The 20,709-nt window shown below is 41.3% G+C and overlaps 1 protein-coding gene across 1 annotated transcript in view; it reads left to right on the top strand.

Annotated features, from left to right (window-relative positions):
• LOC122563923 (heparin cofactor 2-like) overlaps positions 1–15,662 on the top strand; it is a 44,624-nt gene extending 28,962 nt beyond the window's left edge. Inside the window, exons 3-4 of the mRNA XM_043718172.2 lie at positions 10,942–11,089; positions 13,108–15,662. Coding sequence (XP_043574107.1) covers positions 10,942–11,089; positions 13,108–13,299 — 340 coding nt within the window. The 3' untranslated portion in view covers positions 13,300–15,662. The remainder of the gene's footprint in view (positions 1–10,941; positions 11,090–13,107) is intronic.
• The last annotated feature ends 5,047 nt before the right edge of the window (positions 15,663–20,709 follow it).

Raw genomic sequence — 20,709 nt, 5'->3', positions numbered from 1 at the left:
GCTATTAAATTGTGATTGGCTGGCTAGGCCATTATGTGTTTCCTTCCACAGTCTCCCCCATCTCCAAGACAACAACTGATGTGAAGTTCGAAGAATGAACTACATTTATGTAGTGCCTCTCTCCATCTGGGGATGTCCCAAAATGCTTCACAACTGATCTGATCAGGCTCCACTGTCTGCCATAGATGCAGTGCTTGACTTTAAACCACAGAGTATTCATACCTGATGAGGTGATACTTAGCGTTAGCTCCCGTGATATAAGAATTAGGCCTGACTGACATGGTACTGAAAGATTCCGCAGACATTTAATGCAGTTCCTGGTATTTCCATATATTACAATTTGTAGATAGGTAACATCAGTGTCATTTCAGTTGCTGGGCTAATGCAAAACAAGTTGGGTATCTCACTTCCCTCAGCATGTCATGTTCGAAGTGACCCCCAGTAAGGTGGAGCCTGAGACTTTAATACCACCAGGCCACATCATGAGACAGTGATAATATCATGAGTATGCCTTTTAGAGGTATATTGCAGACGTGCCTGGAGGGCAAACACAGCAACAGCCAATAAACTATTGTTGTTAAATAGGAAAACATGGGGTTTCACCAAAAGCAAGTTAAATGATAGGATGATTTGAGGGACAAATGTTGACCTCTGAAGAACTCCTCAGAGACCAGACCTTGCTTTAATGTCTCATTTGACAGCTGGTACCTTACAGTTTACAACACTTCCTCAGTACTGCACTGAGACGTAGTCTAGATTATGTGGTCTGGTCCTGTACCAGGACTTGACCTTTCAGACTCAGTGGTTGGGGTACAATTACCAAACCAATACCGAATCAGTCTGGCACTTAATCCTGTGAGCTCTCTGATACCCCTCTCACGTAGCTATTCTTTACCTGTGGTGTGAGGCAGTGAATTAGTTGTAGTGTAATTAAACCTTGGACCTTCTGCCCATGCAAAGTTAGTGTCTGATCATGCGATGAAGATAAGTGGGAATCATAAAGTTTATTCTTTCCAACATTTCATGACGTTCCGTCCTTCTTCTAGAAGAAGGATTTCATTGGTTTGCTGAAGTTTGCAACATAAAATATAGCTGATGGATGTGTCGTACCAAGTTGTCTTTATTGTGACGATCTTGTAATCTGTTACCGACAGCAGGTAGGCCCATAATGCCCGGATCACAGTTGATAATTGACCAGCCAACCTGGCTCACTTGGAATGACAGAGAGGGCACTGAGAGTTGGAATGCTTCCCATTGCTGTCGAGATACCATTCAGAACAATTCATAAGTTGATGGAGTGACCTCAGTTTGCCATCAGGAAGCTCACCCTTTCCTGACTTTATAGTCCAACAGTTTATTTGAAATCACAAGCTGCCCCTTCTTCACACAAAGGAACAGGGCTCTGAAAGCTTGTGATTTCAAATAAACCCTTTGGACTATAACCTGGTGTTGTGTGACTTGTGACCTTGTCCACGCCAGTTCAATACTGGCACCATCACATCCCAATTCTATAGAATTGTAGAGTCATACAGCACAGAAACAGACCCTTTGGTCCAACTCATCCATGCCAACCATGTTTCCCAAACTAAACTAGTCCCATTGTATGTATTTGGCCCATATCCTTCTAAATTCTTTTCTATTCATGTACCTGTCCAAATGTCTTTTAAATGTTGTGATTGTACCTGCCTCAACTACTTTCTCTTTATCTTGAAATATTCAAACAGCATCTTTAGAAACACTTGGGATTTTTGTTATCCAAACTCTTTGGATTAAGGTCAGTGATGTGTGTCTTAATTGTGAGAAAATGTGCACCAAAATCAGACAAGCAGTCATTTTACATGTGCTGATGCCTCAGCAGCTTTGTTTGCAGATGCTTCATCACGTTAATGGGTTTCCATTTTCATTAGATGCGCAGATGATCAAAAAGTAAATTCTCCTTTTTAAGTGCATTCAGCAGAGAGACTAATTATTCCCCTGGGGTTCCTGCAGTCCAAGCCAGTCCAGGCACAAAGCAGGTGCTGGAGGGCGGGGGGGGGGGGGGGGGGGGGGGGGGGGGGGGGGAAGGGGGGTGGCGCTAGGGAAATGGAGCATCGGACTTTGTATATTTTCTGGTGGAAAGTTGTCCACTTTGCCTTGATCACACAACTCAGATGGAGTTTCAGCATTACTGGTCCCGTAGCTATGAATCCAAACCCGAACCTCATACGCAGCCCAGGATTCCACTATTTTCAACAATTATCTGGAAAATGATCATTCATTGCAATGATTCACATATTAACCAGGTGCAACACCGTGGAATGCACGCTGAATTCTTCACTTCAGTACAGAAACTGCTAGAGGAATTCAGCAGAACAACAGAGACCAATTGGACACTTTCTAATTTTATTTCCAGTCTCCAGCAGTATTTTGCTTTTGCATGCCTTATATACAATCATAGAGCTGTCCAGCACAGAAACTGACCCTTCAGTCCAACTCACCCATGCCAACAAGATATCCTAAGCTAATCTAGTCCCATTTGCCAGCACTTGGCTCATATCTCTCTAGCCCCTCTTCCTATTCAGATATCCAGCCAGATGTCTTTTAAATGTTGTAATTGTACCAGCCTCCACCACCTCCTCTGACAGCTCATTCCATACATGCACCATCCTCTTTGTGAAAAAAGTTGCACCTGAGGTCCCTTTTATATATTTCCCCTCTCACCCTAAACCTATGCCCGTCACATGGGAAAAAGACCTTGTTTATTTCTCCTATTCATGCCCTAATGATTTTATAAACTTCTCTAAGGTTTAGGTTTCAGCCTCCAAAGATTCAGGAAAAACAGCCCCAGCATATTCAGCCTCTCCCTATAGCTCAATCCCTCCAATCCTGGCAATATCTTTGTAAATCTTTTCTCCACCCTTTCCCTGTGGCAGGGAGACCATGTTAAGTTACAGATTTGCGTCTAGCTAGGTACCTTCTTTGAATCAATAGTCACTGCCAAATCATGAAAACTGACACAGACAGCTAATGTTTGTAAAAGTTCACTCACCCTGTGCTCTATGTACTTGTGTGATCAATAATGTAAGACAGAGATATAATATTAGCGTCCCCTTGTGATCTGGACTGGATACACATGTATTGTGTGTGAATTTTTCCAATCTTTCATAAAGGTGAATCACTTGGTAAGAGATGGTGTGAAACGAGTCATTAAACTGCTTTATTGCACTTCATATGAACGCAAAGTTCTGAGCAAATTCACTTACTTCAATCGAAACAGCTTGGCTTTTTTTGCAAAATGAAGCAAACATGCTTCACTTATCTCTCATCGCTGGGACACTTTATTTAACTTTCTCTTCTTGTTCTTCACTTGACTGAGTGTGTCAGCATTCCATTATAAAAACCTCTCATTCCGTTTTATCTTCCCCTCCCTACAGAGATTAAGGAAATTTCCAACGCAGCAAATAAGAAGGGCTTCTTTTTTATGATCGTTTGAGTGATTGTTGTGATGAAAACAACTTTAATGTGTTTATGTTATTTAGCTCTTGGTCAGAATCCATTGGTGAGCCCCCCCCCCCCCCCCCCCCCCCCCGCCCCCCCTGGTGGTGGCAAGGAGAGATAATGGGGTGAGCTGCGTCTGGAGAAATACTTGCTCCTTACATTTAGGATTTAGATTAGATTAGATTCCCTACAGTGTGGAAACAGGCCCTTTGGCCCAACAAGTCCACACTGACCCTCCGAAGAGTAACACACCCAGACCCATTTCCCTCTTGACTAATGCACCTAACTCTATGGGCAATTTAGCATGGCCAATTCACCTTACCTGCACATCTTTGGACTGTGGGAGGAAACTGGAGCACCCGGAGGAAACCCACGCAGACACGGGGAGAATATGCAAACGCCACACAGACAGTTGCCCGAGGCTGGAATCAAACCTGGGATGCTGGTGGTGTAAAGCAGCAGCGCTAACCACTGGAGCCAATTTACTCAAACCTGCACCAGTTAAGGCTGGCCAGTGCTCAATTAACAGCTATTTAAGGACCTCAACTTGCCCATTCTCCAATTAGCTGCCCGCTTTGCAGATGAGAAAGATGGCTGGGGTGCTGAAATGGGAAGCCAGGGGACAACTATCTGCCAGGCTGAGGAAAGGGGTCTTTATTTGCCTCAATATTGGGGCAATCAGAGGTACAAATGGCAGGCAAGGAAGTGGCTTCTAAAATCCACCCCTCTGCCCTTACTGTTGACCCTCCAGCATCCTCTCTCCCCAAGATAAAATGGTGTCAATGTCCTTAACTGATCGGCTAGTGGAGCACAGATAATAAGCCTGAAAGCTTATGTGCATTAACTTATCAGGAACATGAGGGAATTGCTAAAGCCATTAGCATATGTACATCGCAGCAGGAAACTGGTTAATCTAAATGGTCTGCCAATGTTACACCTCCACTTTAGTGTCTTGTTTCCCAAAGTACAAGACAAAGAATTATTTCAATAAAGTGGTGGCCTGAAGACACTACTTGCGCTCTTAATATTCTGGTCTGTCTTAAGTGCCTTATGAAAAAAGCTTAATACCAACATTTTGCACAAGGGGCCTCTGATTTCACATGGCTATCATTAAAAAGAGATTAAAGACTGACCCTATTAGCTGTAGTGTCCGAGCTGCTAGCTGTGGCAAGGGTTATGTAGATCACAATGAATTAAAAACAGCTGCGACTGCTCCATTATAACAAATCTCTGACGATTGTACAGTGAATTTCTAATGCTCTAAATTATGTGATAGAATCAAAGAAAGGACACAACAAGGGAAAGGAAATGGTGGCAACGATGTATCATAGAAACTAATCCAGTTAGTTCCTATTTTAATTTTCTAATGTATGTGAGGACCCCTGGGAAAGTGAGCCTTTGTTACCAACCCTTATTGCTGTCAAGAGTAGCTCAGGGTCTACTAGAAAGCTCTGTGGCTAGAATCACATGTAGGCCACACTGAATAAGAATAACATGTTTGCTTCCTTAAAGGAACCAGATGGATTTTTCCAACAGTCGGTGGTGGCCTCGTTGTCCCCATTATTGAGATTAGCTTCCGGTTCATTGATATTCAATTCTACCAGCTGTCATGAATGGGATTTGAACCCATGTCTCTACAGAAGGAATTTTATCCTCCATTCCTGTGAGACCACCGTTCCATCCCCTACCCTTTACCCATGGCCTTGCAAATGTTCCCTCTTCGAGTATTTCCAATTCCCTCAGAAATTAATTATGGAATCAGCCTCCAAGCCCCTTTCAGGCAGCGTACTCTCACAAGTTACTACTTCTGAAAAGCTCTCCTTGCTTGCCTCTGGTCCTTCTGAAAATTATTTTTTCAACTTTTCCTCAGCATTACTGGCTCTTCTGCCACAGTAAGCAGTTTATCCTTAACAATTAGATTTTAAAAATCTTCATGATTTTGAACACATTGCCAGAATCTCCCCTCAACCTTCTCTGCTAAGGAGATCAATTGAGAGTTCTCTAGTCTCACAACGTAATGGAAGTCTCAAAACCCTGAAATCATCCAAATGAACCTGCTCTGCACCCACTAACAAGGGCAGAGCCTATTGGGCAAAAACAGAGTGCAAGTGGTGACGTTGTGATAACCCAGCAACCCAGGCTTATGTGCGAGGGACATGGGTTCAAGTCCTACCATGGCAGATATTGAAACTTGAATTCAATTATAAAAATCTAAAATTGAAAGATAGCATGATGGTGACTGTATAAATGTTGATTGTTATAAAATTCCCTTTTAGTTCACTAATGTCCTTCAAGGAAGGAAATTGCTGTCCTTACCTGGTCTGGCTGATGTGTGACTCTAGATTCTAGACTTTTAATTGCTTTCTGACAATAAGGGATGGTCAGTAACTGTTGGCCTAGCTAGTGACACTCACTGTCCATGAACAAATAAAAACATTTGAATGATTCTCTTGGTCCCCAACAAAAAAGTAGCCCTCCACATTCTTGAACCTTTGATTGCCATTCACAATCATAGACAAATTGGTTTCTTGGTGACTGCAGACTGAACATACAGTGTGCTCATAGTGTACAAATAAGACAGTGAACATGAATTTTCATATTCTAATACTGGGGCAGCTATCTTAAATGCTTGATATTTTATCTCTGTAACCAACTAACAGCATATGCAATTGTTAAATATGGCACAATTTCTTCTCAATAAGGAGTCACCAGAGGCTGACAGATTTGTCCAGTGATGAGTTTGCCTATATATTGGTGACAAGTCGTCAAAGTAACTCATGACGTGAAATACTTTGAGACGTTTTTTAAAAATGCAAGCTTTTCTTTTGACTTTATTTATAGCTGAGTTCTGCTGCCTGGTTCACGAAATCGACTCACATAAGATCAAAGACTGGATTACTCCCGCACTAGTCTCTGTCAAGAAAGTGAAATGCAGGCACCAGCTCATTAAAATTTGATACTGAAAATGGAAATACAAAAGAAAAGAAGCATTAGAAGTCTGAAAATAGTATTTTTGAACATCATGGCTTTTAATTTACCCTGCAGTATATCAAGTTTATACTTACTTCATATGTTTGACTTGCAATGCACATTGGCGAACAGAACTCATGGATTCAGACATACATCTGACATCAAAAGGTTGAGACATTAGGCAATAGTTCTGGTTTGGCTGACATATTCAAGTTTTTTTTTAAAGTCTGAAAACTTACAGAACACTTCACTTGACAGGTGCCACATGTTGCTGTATTCACTGGAGTACTGGGGCTGTGACATCAACAGAGTGCACTACATAACTCACCAAGACTGCTCCAGAGATGTACAAACCAAGGAAGATGAGAGTGGCTACGATGTAAAAGTCACATTGATAGTGATGGAAGGAAGAGACAGCCACCTTAGCATTGCCTGGTCAACAAGCTGAAAATCTCCAACAACCAATGCCAAATGGACTGCAGCAATTCAGGGAGAAAGGCCACCATCACATTCCCAGGGCACCAAGAAAGGGGCAATAAATTTCAGCCTTACCAGTTCCACACAAACATTAATAACTCACATTTTTAAAAAGCTGCTTTAAATAATTACATTATTGCAAAGCAAATAATGAGGTATTGTACCTGCTACTAATACCTCTGTCTTCAAACATACGATATTAATAGTGACATCTTTTTTTGTAAGAGATGGTTTACATTGTGATGGTTAACTGTGCGCTAAGCTTGTCTCCTGTGTTGTGTTCATGCTCTGTGATGAAACTAGAATGTCCTCCCTGGGACACAAGCCTGGGCAAAAATGATGAAGACCCTGTGTTGCCCAAAATGTCCATCTTGACCTCCTCAGTTGAGTTCAAAGGTGAAGCATTAAGTTTGGCACCAGCTTGATTGCAAGAATTGCTGAAAATGTGACATTTTCATACATTCCTTCAACTTTAAAACTCCACTTTAGCTATTTTTGTGGAGTTTGTTTCTTCAACTTTCTATTTTCCCAAGGTATCCACTAAATGAACCCACATCCAGAAGACATTTCGCTCAGCACTAGGCTGTGTCCACATGTCCATGAGCCTGCACTGAATGCCTGGTGGACAAACCTCCTCTAGCTTTCCCTGAAGCTTTGGCCTAAGGGGAAGAGGCGATGGTACAGGAGATGCATTTTTATATGTCACTATGAGGAGGCATGGGTGAGACCAATGTTTGAATGTTCATGAACTGCTTTTTAAATAATTCGTTTATGGAATGTGTGCATCACTGGCTAGGCTAGCACTTATTGCCCATCCCTAATTATGCAGGGGGCAGTTAAGAGTCAATCACATCGCTGTGGGCCTGGGGTCACATGTAGGTTCGACCAGGGTAAAGATGGTAGTTTCCTTCCCTAAAGCGCATTAGTAAACCAGTTGGGTTTTACCTGATAATCAACAATGGTTTCTTGGTCATCAGTAGATTCTTGAATTCTAGACTTTTCTTTTAAAATTGGACTCAACTTCCATCATCTGCTGTGGCAGGATTCAATCCCCAGAACACTAGCTGAGTTTCTGCATTAATAGTGTATTGATAATGCCAGTAAGCCATTTTCTCCCCATGATTGGCTCTCTAGGCGATTTCAGAGGACAGTTAAGAGTCAACCACATCGCTGTGGGTCTGGAGTCATGTCCATTCAGATTGAGTAAGAGATGGCAGATTTCCTTTCCTGAAGAACATTAGTGACCAGATAAGTTTCCATTAACAATTGATGGTAGTTTTATGGTTACCATCACAGACACTAGATTTATTTCAGACATTTTTAAACAAATTCGTATCGGAAAGATGTTGTGAAACTTGAAAGGGTTCAAAAAAGATTTACAAGGATGTTGGCAGGGTTGGAGGATTTGAGTTATAGGGAAAGGTTGAATAGGCTAAGGCTGTTTTCCCTAGAGTGTCAGAGGCTGAGGGGTGACCTTATAGAGGTTTATAAAATCATGAGGGGCATGGATAGGATAAATAAGTCTTTTCCTGGAGTGGGGGAGTCCAGAACTAGAGGGCATAGGTTTAGGGTGAGAGGACAAAGATATAAAAGAGACCTAAGGGGCATCTTTTTCATGCAGAGGGTGGTACGTGTATGGAACAAGCTGCCAGAGGAAGTGGTGGAGGCGAGTACGATTGCAGCATTTAAAAGGCATATGGCTGGGTATATGAATTGGAAGGATATGGGCCGGGTACTGGCAGTTGGGACTAGATTGGGTTGGGATATCTGGTCAACATGGACAAGTTGGACTGAAGGGTCTGTTTCCGTGCTGTACACCTCAATGACTCTATAATTGAATTGAAATGCCAACAGTTACCGTGGTGGGATCTGAACCCATGCTCCCAGACAATTAACCTTGCTCTCTAGATTACTAGTCCAGTGACATTACCACTGAACCACCATATCTCCAAAGTGGCTTGCCAATGGACAGGCTGACAGGGAGGCACTTATATGTTTGGCTTCCTGTAACATACTGGTGTTAGTCAGTGGTAGACGTTGAAAATGTGAAACAAATCAGCACATAAAAGTGGACAATGTACAATCTATCTTCACCCATGTACAAATTTAAGGCTGAGAACAGGGGGAATTTCTTTTCTCAGAGGGTTGTGGGTCTTTAGAACTCCTTACTACAGAGACCAAAGTCATGCATATTTAAGACTGAGAGAGATATATGGAAAGGGCAGTAAAGTGGGTGAGGAATATCAGATCAGTCATGATTCTATTGAATTGCAAAGCAAGCTGGAGGGCCGAATGGATTAATCCTGTTCCTATTTCTTATGGTTTTATCTCATATCAACATATAGACATTGTGAAAGATTAACACAATATATATCTGACCCATGGCTTTTTGTTAGATGTTCCTGTATAACCACTCATTCTTGGCTGAGACACCAGTGGGTGGCACGATGGCACAGTGGTTAGCACTGCTGCCTCACAGCGCCAGAGACCTGGTTTCAATTCCCGCCTTGGGCAACTATCTGTGTGGAGTTTGCATATTCTCCCCATGTCTGTGTGGGTTTCCTCCGGGTGCTCCGGTTTCCTCCCACAGTCCAAAAATGTGCAGGTTAGGTGAATTGGCCATGCTAAATTGCACGTAGTGTCAGGTGAAGGGGTAAATGTCGAGGGATGGGTTGCTCTTTAGAGGGTCGGTGTGGATTTGTTGGGCCGAAGGGCCTGTTTCCACACTGTAGGGAATCTAGTCAAACCACTCATTCTTGGCTGAGACACCATTTAATAAACCTTCTTTTCGATCTCTATCAATACCTCTGTCACAGATATATTGATCTGTAAAAATATAGAAAACCTTGCTAATGCTGTAGGCTCCATAATACTGGATACGTGTAAGTTTGAAAAGGAGGTGAAGTAAATCAGGAAGTTAGGGGGATGTCATACTAGAGCGAATTAATACTTCATAGATTATACCGGAAGTCATTCTGAAGGGACATAAAGAATTTCACAGGTTTGAAGCCCTGGAAAAGAACTTGTTCAGGATGTTTCGATTTTTACTTTGCGCTGATGTCAGGCAGTGTAACTGCCACAATTGATCTTGGTCCCTGGATTGTGAAATCAGAGAAATAACAGTCCGGGTTCCAGCTTTTAATTGCTCCTCAGTAACCCTCCTTTGAAGGTGTACATGTCTGATAGGAACCAGTTTGCACATGGTTTATATATGAGATTCCCTCTTTCATTGCCATCTGCCATCAATGCTGCTCTCAACAATGGTTCAGAAAGGGCCTGATGCTGTTACAATTTTATTCTGAGTAAGGAGTCAGTGCATAAAAGCAAATTACTGCGGATGCTGGAATCTGAAACCAAATCTCAGCAGGTCTGGCAGCATCTGTCAGGAGAGAAAAGAGCTGACGTTTTGAGTCTAACTGACCCTTTGTCAGACCTGCTGAGATTAGATTTTTAGATTAGATTACATTACAGTGTAGAAACAGGCCCTTCGGCCCAACAAGTCCACACCGACCCACCGAAGCGAAACCCACCCATACCCCTACATTTACCTTACCTAACACTACGGGCAATTTAGCATGGCCAATTCACCTGACCCTGCACATCTTTTGGACTGTGGGAGGAAACCGGAGCACCCGGAGGAAACCCACGCAGACACGGGGAGAACGTGCAAACTCCACACAGTCAGTCGCCTGAGGCGGGAATTGAACCCGGGTCTCAGGCGCTGTGAGGCAGCAGTGCTAACCACTGTGCCACCGTGCCGCCCACGATTTTCCAGCATTTTCTCTTTTGGTAAGGAGTCAGTGTGTTTGCACTGAGGAAGATGGAAGGAACGATTGACAATGATGAACAGAGAACAACGGAGAAACTGAAAACGTATGAGATAATGTGATGCTGATCAAAGGTCCAGATACAAATTAAAATTTTATGGCATACCTTTCCCTTTAAATATTTTAATTGAACACATAGATTCTAGTTGAGTGTTGGATGTCTTAGTGATTTATGTCTGTTCTTTCACAGGACAAGGGAGGTCTATATTCCAAAGTTCACTCTACATGGCAACTATGATTTAATTGAAATGTTTGAAGGTCTGGGCGTGACTGATCTCTTCCACAACAAAGCAGATCTGTCTGGTATTTGTGAACACAGAAATTTGTATGTTAACTCGGTGAGTAATTCAGTTGTGTTTTCACTACACACTCCAAGAAGACAAACATTCCACATTAATTCTACCAAGTCCCACAGAATCACAGAATTGTGACGAATTATTATTGACCCATCTGATGGCTCAATTATGTCGTCCAGCTTTTTTACCGACAGCCAATCCCTTTTCACCATATCCCTACATACCATTACCCATCTGAATGTCTCAACTGAACCTGCCTCCATCACAATTCCAGAGGAAATGCATTCCAGACCCTAACTGTGTGAAAACGTTTTATTTCCTCACATTTTCGTTTGCACGTCAATTTAAATCTATATCCTTTTGTTCTTGTTTCTTTTACAAGCAGAAATAATTTCTTCCCCCTATCTATTCTGTTAAGCCCACTCATTATTTTGAAAACCTCTATCAGATCGTATCTCAGCCTTCTTCTCTCCAAGGAGAATGCTCTCAACTTCTTCAATCTCTCCTCATAGCTGAAGAAGATGAAGTAGGATAGTGATTGGCCAACTCCGATATAGGTTACCGTAACTAAGTTGTTAAGACCCTATCAGGACAACAAGAGAAATTTATCAAATCAGAAATAAAAAGTTAGTATCAAAAATGGTGACTGTAAAACTAATCGTTAATGTTAAAAATCCATCTGGTGCCCTTTGGTGTTGATCTTGCTTATATATGACTCCAGACCAAAATAAAATGCTCATTCCTAATTGCCCTCTGCAAGCTAATTAGTTGGATTAAAATAGACATGACAAATTGCACTTGTTTAAGAAGGTTCATTGCCTTCTTTTCAAGGGTACTCAGGATAGGCAATAAATGTTGGCCTTGCCAGGGATTCCCACACTCTGAATAAATAAATAGAGCTAGAAAAACTACAGATAGCCACAACTCATGTTGTCCCAGGATGCGTAATAGTAGAAAACCAACTGTGATCTAGTTAATGGTGCAGCAAGTTCAAGCGACCAATTGGCCCAGTCATGCTCCTATTTCCATGGTCCAATAAGATGCACCACGTTGATGTGCACCCCAACTTTGCCTGCAAGACAAAGTTCTGATCTGTGCTGAGATCAGACTACTACACACTACCGTGCCCAAGAAATCAGCCTTCATTTATGGACTTAGATGATGTGTTGGGACTTTACATAGCTGAAAGAAGGTGGGGGTTGTTATTGGTGACTTACAACCAAGTCTGATTCTATCCTTATCTGCTTCTCAAATGCTGGCAGCTCACCAACTAACAAGATACTGGCAGGAGGATCAGTAACCAGAGGGCACGGATTTCACATAATCACCAAAACGGTGGGAGTAATAAGGAGATTTTGTGTTTTACACACATTCAGGACACATTGTTGAAATGGTGCTGGTGGGAGCAGATTCAACAGCAATTTGCACAAAGGAACTAAATCTCTATTAAAAAAGATGGCGAGTCTTCATGACCAGATCTGGAAAGAGCAAGGTAGTAGGACTGAAACAGAAATTGCTGGAAAAGCTCAGCAGGTCTTGCAGCATCTATGGAAAGCAATCAGAGTTAACCTTTTGGACCCAGTGACCCTTCCTCAGAATTGAAATGTTAACTCTGAAAATATTAAATCTGATTTCTCTCCATGGATGCTGCGAGACCTGCTGAGCTTTTCCAGCAATTTCTGCTTTTGTTCCTGAGTTCCAGAATCTGCAGTTATTTCGGTTTTTGTTATGGTAGTAGGACTAATTGGTCATTCTTTCAAGAAAACCAGTACATGTTGACTAGGCTGAAATCTCCTTCTGTGATGTATAATTCCATGACGACGAAGATGAATCTTGTTAATTTTATTTCACCTTAGGCTCTGAGTCCTGTTGCTATCCAAACTGAGATTAGATAATTCAGAAGAACTAATTTAGAAACAAGCTCCTGATAGATATAACTCAGTTCCTCGCTAGATTGTGGCGTGCACCAACAGAGCTACTCAGTGAATTATGTGAATGAATGTCGAATATTTACTGATTTTACCAATACTCACATCCTTTTATTTCCTTCTGTCCCACAGCTGAAGCAACATGTTGCACTGAAGGTGGATGAGGAAGGAAGTGAAGTTGCTGCTGTCTCTCTTTCTGGTTTCATGCCTCTCTCTTCACAGGCCAAATTTATGGCCAATCGCCCATTCCTATTCCTTATCCTTGAGCATCACACCCAATCACTGCTGTTCATGGGGCGAGTAATGAACCCTTTAAACCAATAGATGGAAGGCAATAGGCATGGCCATGGAAAGTCTGGCAGACGTAAAGGTATATTATGTTAAATGTAGAGGCCAGAGAATTCCCAAACTAACCACTGCATAGCTTAATTATTCACTTTACGTTGTCTGTTCTTACATGGTACGACAATTTGCTGAAGATTATTAGTTTCTAAGCCCTGTTGGAAGTATTTTCTTCAGAAAAATAATGTGGTTGGAAAGTCAAAATGAGGGGACAACAAAATCTGCATCCCAGAATCTCGGAACAGGACAATGCTGGTGTGTAGTTATACTCCATTGTGTCCCTAAATGCACTGCATTTATACTTACGTTTGGACATTTCCCCTTCACTTTGCAGAGTACGCTGGCTTATTTGATGTTTTTTGCCTCCCCCAGGAGATCACAAAGTTTCAGCTGGGGTTATTGGATTGACACAAGATATCAATTGCACAGGACAAGCTGGGTGAATCAGAGGGTGTTGTCCATTATTGTCCATCTTTCTGCTCAATCAGTCCCTACTAAGCTTTCTGGCCTTAGCTAGGAAGCAGTTAAGAAGCTACAATTGGCCTCAGCACTGCATAATAAATGTGATAAACTGCGTAAAAAAGGTAATAAATGATGGGGTTCCCTTCTTCTTATTGCTATCCTTGTGTGTATGTAAATGACAGGTGAGGAAAGGATCAAGCTTACCCGTGATGCCTTCCAAGACTGAACAACCTGCTGACAGTCTCTGCACAGACAGAGAATGTCCATTCAGGTAAAGAATGGAGTGAGATATTGGCTGACTCACAACCATAACCGTTCAAGTTAAGACTCCTATTTTTATCAAATAGTTGGGCACGTGTTTGGAGCAAGTGAGTATGAATTAAACTGGAAAATAATTTGGTTTTAGGCAGGGGATATTATATATTGAAGAATATCCTTTCTATCTTCTTCAGTTCTTTGCCCAAAAACAGGTAAAACTCACAGCACCTCAATCACCATCACAGGTTAGGGCAAGGACGTAGGTCCCAAATCCATGCTAACCAGATCATCCATCTGATCTACACCGGTCATCCAGATCCCTAAAGAATTCACACTGCCATGGCAACATTCACATTCTTGTCTACAGCAATGAATAGTTTATTCAGTTCACATGGCTCTTCCTCCTTCCAATTGGCATGTTTGGTAGGATTTGCAAGTCAATCCTCAACCTGTTTGGCCATATTATGAAGACACCTTCCGTGACCATCGTATCCTGGAGTTGAGACTCGAACCCAGAGTTTCTGAATTAGTGACGCATACCACTGCACTACAAGACTTCTATTCCCTCTGTATCATGCTCCTTACAAAACAATTATAATAATTTCAATTTGTGAATTTCTTATGCTTTAGTAGTAGACATTGATTTCAAATAATTCTCAATATGTTTGGCCATCTTTTAAATGGTTATGGCTATGTAGTGGTAAGGGTACCAGACTAGCAAATCCCAAAACATCAAGTGATAAAATAGAAATAAATTCAATAAATCTGCTGATTTGTGGGTGAGCAGCAGGAAAAGAATTGTGAAAATTGTTGAGGAGACTCAACTTCTTCACTCATATCTTTCAGATAAAGGAATCTGCCACCCACAAGCAGCATGATCTCTACCATCCCATACTCTGTGGTTGACTTGTAATGCCCTCCAAACTGGCATAACTGAACATGTTAATCAGTGGTTCATCTACCTTCTCAGGGTAACCATGGAGATGATTTTGTTTGCCTGCATCACCTACATCCCTGATTGTCAACTAGACTTTTCAGATATTTATTATACTTTGTGATGAAGACAAATGTGTCTTTCCAGGAGAGACTGGCATTGCCCACACAGATTGTGCTCTGCAACAGTGATTGTAAAACCTTTCCAGAAAACAACAGTTTGAAATTAAAGCCCATTGCTTTGTATGGTCCAAAAATATATACAGTTTAAGTTTAAAACATATATATTACAGCAGACATGAATATATTTCAGATTGTTTGGTCAACATTAATGTTCAAGTTGATATTTCCGGTACTTTTGGTTTACTTTTTTTTGGACAAAGACCATATGATTCAGTTAACTTCTTTGGTCACTAAACCAATCATGGTTGAGGCTGTATTTGTTTTGCTTGATGAGGACTTATTTGGAACTTACTTTCATGTGTGTTTTGCATAAGTTTTAAAATAGAAAAATACTACAAATGATAGCAGCGATGATTTCGGTGCCTGCTTCCCCTAATTTGCTGTGTGAAAGATTTGGTATCAAATCCTGACGATTCTGCAATAAGAATCAATCACTCTATTTAAATCAATTGAGTCAGTTTCATTGTTAACTCACATTTAATCTGATCAATAAATACAATAATGAGAAATTTTAGCCTGTTTATGTGCACTTGATGTTTTGACTCAATGGATAATATTTTGGCAATAGATGTCAAGCTTGAATAATTGTGTTCTTTCTGGGTCTATGTGTGGGCAGGACCTTCATAGTGAACTCTTATTTAACAAAGAAGGACGCTTACTTTTGTCTGGACAGGGTTCAATGGTCCACTATCATGCCTCAAGTCATGGCAATTTGGGTCACAAAGCAAAGACAATGCAGTTCAGTTTGCAACTACACTCAACACAGACTTGTCTGGATTTAATCGAGTACCTGGAGGTTGAGGAAATGCTGTTCTTATTGTTACTGTCCTGTTGGTGAATAATTTCTCATTTAGAACACTAAACTTTGTTATTATCTGCAATATGTGCAAATTAACACAAATATTGTTTCAAACTAAATTTGGAGTCCCAAGGCTCCACTTTAGGCAACACAGTCTTTACCCATTTCAATGTCATTTTGAAATGCTCTCCATAAATACTGCACATGGTTATAACTCCCTCTCTCAACCTTCAAAAACCTCTTCAAAATCATGCTCTCTAATCTTGATTTAGCTGATCATCCTTAATTCATTTGCCTCCACCATTCATTGTCTGACTATTCTTGCTGATGTGAAGTGCTTTGCAAGTGCCAACATGAACTGGAGGAGTCAAAAAGGACTGTAAATCTATTCAAGTTCTGATCGTTGCTTTTGCTGGAATTATGCTTTCCCTTGCTGTCAATTTATTGAGTCTTCCATAATGTATGTGATTTGGGCAAGATTTTCAGAGATGTGTTCACGGCATCTCAGAGGTGATGTCAAACATTGTCTGCATGAAGGACCCTCAGAAACAGTAATGTGAAAGAGCTTTCTCATGCTTGGTTATGCTCCTTCACCCAACCAGAGAGCCCCTTGTGCCAAATTGTTTACTCTAATTATTTTTCTGGGCAGGGAGTCCAGATATCCATTATTCTCTTGAAACACCTGAGCCTCAGCTTGAATGACAACTCTGACTATTTGGTCTTGATTATCAATATAACAACATCCATTTACGTCAAGGTTTCAGGTTCAGCTATTGAAACGTTAAAGGTTCTGGATGAATAACACTTTTATTAGCATATAGTGAAAAGAGGTTTCTTGAATAAAATGGAAAATTTTCAATGAATGACTATTTGTTCAAGCTTTTTAAACACATTTAGCTCTCACTATAGAGCTCCCTGCTTCTAACAAAGTATGCATTGGATGAGTGGGCACGGAAATGCCATAGTCTGGCATGGAGGGGGCATGATGAGTGTGTGGGGCGGGGTGGGAGGGGGGGAACTGAAGCCCTCTGTTTTAATTCTAACAGAGGTAAAGTCCCACAGCAATTGAGATGAGCCTTTTAAACAGCCTGATTGTACATCTAGCCACTGCTGTGACCGCCTCCAAGCTCCTCTCCAGCTGAGCTGCCATGTCGTACGATACCTCACACACTGAGAATCAACATATCACTGGCATTTTCTCCTGAAATGGTCTGAACCCATTCAAGGAATTTTCCTGAATCCCATGAGGAAGACAATCCAAACCTTAAGGTACAAAAGCAACACAGCTATGCTAAAGTTTTGTCTGTCTCTGGTTATGAACACGGGAACATAAGGAATAGGTACAGGAATAGACCATTCAACGCCTTGAACTTGTTCTGCCATTCAATGGATGGTGAAAGAAAATGAGATCATCCTCTCCCACACTATCCTCATATCCATTGATTTCCTCAAAACCCAAAACTCCAAACTGATCTAAACCTAGACCTCACCAAAAGAACTACTTCCAGTTAGGGCACTGCACTACAGTGGAAAGGTGCCAAAAATGCATCAGAAATTTATTAGAATGGGTGCAAGGGTGAGGGGATTCCAATTATCTGGAGAGACCAGAACAACTGGATTGTTTGATTTGGAATAGTGCTTATAGAAACATTGAAAATAGGAGAAACACCAGGCCGTTTGACTCCTCAAACCGGCACTACCATTCATCATGAACACATTCCCCAAATAAATTGTTTTCACTCTTCCCCATTCCCTTTGATCCCTTTAGCCCCGAGTGTTATATCCAACTCCTTCATGAAATCATTCAATATTTTCATCTTGACTGCTTCCCGCAAGAGCAACTGTCCACTCTCAGTGTTAAATTATTTATCCCATAGCCTTAGACTGTGATGCCCTGGTTGGATTCCCCCTGTCTTGTTAGAATTTGATAGGTTTCTATGAGATTCTCCCCACATTCTTCTGAACCCCAGCTAATATAGTCCAAATCAATTCAACAACTTCTCATACAGAAGTGCTGCCAGCCCAGGAATCAGTCTGGGAAACTTTTGCTGCACTTCCTCTATGGCAAGAATATCCTTCCCCAGATAATGAGACCAAAACTGCAGACAGTATTCCAGGTGTGGCCTCACCAATGGCCTGTACAATTGCAGCAAGACATCCCTGTGCCTGTACATGAATCCTCTCACAATGAAGGCCTTCTTTACCACCTGCTGCACACCTTTGGAGTCTGGTGTACAGGGACACCCAGGTCTCATTCCCCTCTCATAATTTATAGGCAGTTTTTAAATTCAAAATTGTTATTGAATTCAAATTTTACAATCTGCTAGTAGGATTTGAACCCATGAACCTCCCACAACTTGACAGTACACCAGTCTGGGATCCATTTTGACTAGTCTAGTGATGTTACCATTATGCCACTGCCTCTCTTAAAAAGAAGCAATGTTTTCAGTGGTTTCTATAACATGAAATATCTAAGAGGATTGTGGATGAAGGTTTAATAGCAACATGCAAAAGGGAACTGGACGTCCACTTAAGGAAATGCAGAAAGAGCAGGTGTGTGAAACTAATTGGGAACTCCTACAGGGATTGTCACAGTCACAATAGGCTGAATGGCTTGCTTCAGTGTTGTCTAATTCAATAAACTAAAATAATCATAAACATATATTTGGAAGAAAATGAAGATTTCTGATCATCACTTTCTATGACCTGTTCGCTGAACCAACAATAAAAAATGAAGTTCCTTATTCACTGGTCCAATAACTGAAGCCAACATCATTCCATTGAGACTCGTTTATAAAATAGAAGAGCCTCTCATAGGCAGCCACTCACATTATTCTTTCCATCCTCCAAATAATTCCTTCATTCCAATTGAGTTTGTATTTTGGCAACACAGGAATTAAAGAAAAAAGATCAGATTTGAGAAAGCGTGTTTGAGTGCATGTCTGCACAAAGAAGCTATGTGGATACATTTAAAATGTAAAACATTCTTCAAAGCATTAAAAATTATTGTGCACGGACGTTTCTGCATCTTGTATGAGGACTACAGTTGGCACTGCCATAAATCAAAAAACATCAGCTTTAATACAACTTTTAATCCAGAAAGAGCCTCTCACAGAAAACACATACATTTACAGAGAGAGCAAACACACACACATGCTTACAAATAAGAAATGCATAACAGATGCCAGTGTAAGCATTCACATAACAAAAGAGAAACATCACATAAATTGATGAACACAAACGTAAGAGATCGCTTGTCATTTATGACATGGGAGAACAACCCTGTTCTAGGCAAGGGGTGGGGTAGAGATAAGTCATAAATCATTCGTTGACCTTGGAGTTTTGGCAATCAAAACAACCATTTGGAAAATGCCACCACACAACATCTGCCACTGAGAGCTGAGAGGCCCTTATGTGTCAATGACATCCAGAAACACGACACAAACTCAAACAGTTTATGGATTTACTTTTGACAAAAACTGTGAATTTGGTTAAGCAAAACCAGTGTCAACAATTTTTAATTGAGACCATATTTGACTGTGGGCTTAACAAAAAAATGCTACTACTGCGGGAAGGGTCAGAGACATAAAAAAGCCCACAAATCACTTTGAACAAAGGCACAGACGATTGGAGTGTTAACGTGTTGAGCAGTGAGTGAGTTAGTCATATATACAATTTCCATTGTGTGTACGTTGAGGAGGTAGAGAGAAGTTATTGGGAAGTAGGTAGGATAAAGGAGGAATGTAGCTTTCTCCCCAATGACCACTCTGGGTAGGTCTTAGTACTTTAGCCGCCTTTACCAGTTGTGGTTCTTTTGGAGGCTGTACACTGTCATCAACCTTCCTTTGCTTCAGGCCAACCTAGTGGTTAGTGGGAGTAGATACACTATCATAGAGTATCTTCAGAAAAGGAACCATTGTTAGATAACAAGATTTATTGCATAATTTGGTCGGATGTAGTGACATGGAGCTGGTACAGATACATCTGCCCTGCCTGAGAACGGGAGCAAAATTCCTGGTCTCCACCCACAAACTGTGCATGACAACTAAAGGATGGGTGGAGCCAATCTAACATGAACATTAACCCCTTCAGAGCCATTTCTTTATCCATCACTTGTCCCCAAGCTTTCTGTTCTATAGTTAGAATTTTACAATTTTGTATCCAATTATATTTCATTTATCATTACCGCAGCTCCGTCAAGCCTCTGATTTCACCATTGCAGACAGTCTGGATGTTTGAAGTGCATGTTCACTGGCCTTGGAAGAATGGTACATCATTTGCTTGAATTCTGATCTGTCGATCATTTCACTTTTGGAGGATCTTTTATCACTTGGATATCTTGAGAGGCAGGCATCCTCCATTGTAGACATTGTCTCTGATCCATTTCCTTATTTTGAGGACGTCTTATAGTATCTTGGATTTCTGGATCAAGAAATCACCTTCTAACTGGAAAAGGTTTTTTTGCATGCTGGATGCTTAGACCAGGCAGCTTCTCCTTCTTTTGATCTGGCTGCCACAGTGCAGCTTAACTCCCTTGAGTTGTTAAATAGGCTGGGTGCTATCGGATATCCATTGGGCTTGTTGGTCTGGTGAAGTAAATGTTTTCAGACTTGACTGAAAGATTCCTCCTTAACCAGCACTATCTCTACCACTGGCATTGACTGGCCTTCTTAGCGCAGTAGGCAGCGCGTCAGTCTCATAATCTGAAGATCCTGAGTTCAATCCACTGGCATTGACTGTTGTGTTGTCTGAAGTTC

Source organism: Chiloscyllium plagiosum, unplaced genomic scaffold (assembly GCF_037043375.1).
Source record: "Chiloscyllium plagiosum isolate Xiang-an unplaced genomic scaffold, Cpla_swu_hap1 HiC_scaffold_31, whole genome shotgun sequence".
Lineage (NCBI taxonomy): Eukaryota > Metazoa > Chordata > Chondrichthyes > Orectolobiformes > Hemiscylliidae > Chiloscyllium > Chiloscyllium plagiosum.
The sequence above is the reverse complement of the archived record's forward strand: the minus strand, read 5'-3'. Positions and strand labels throughout refer to the sequence as shown.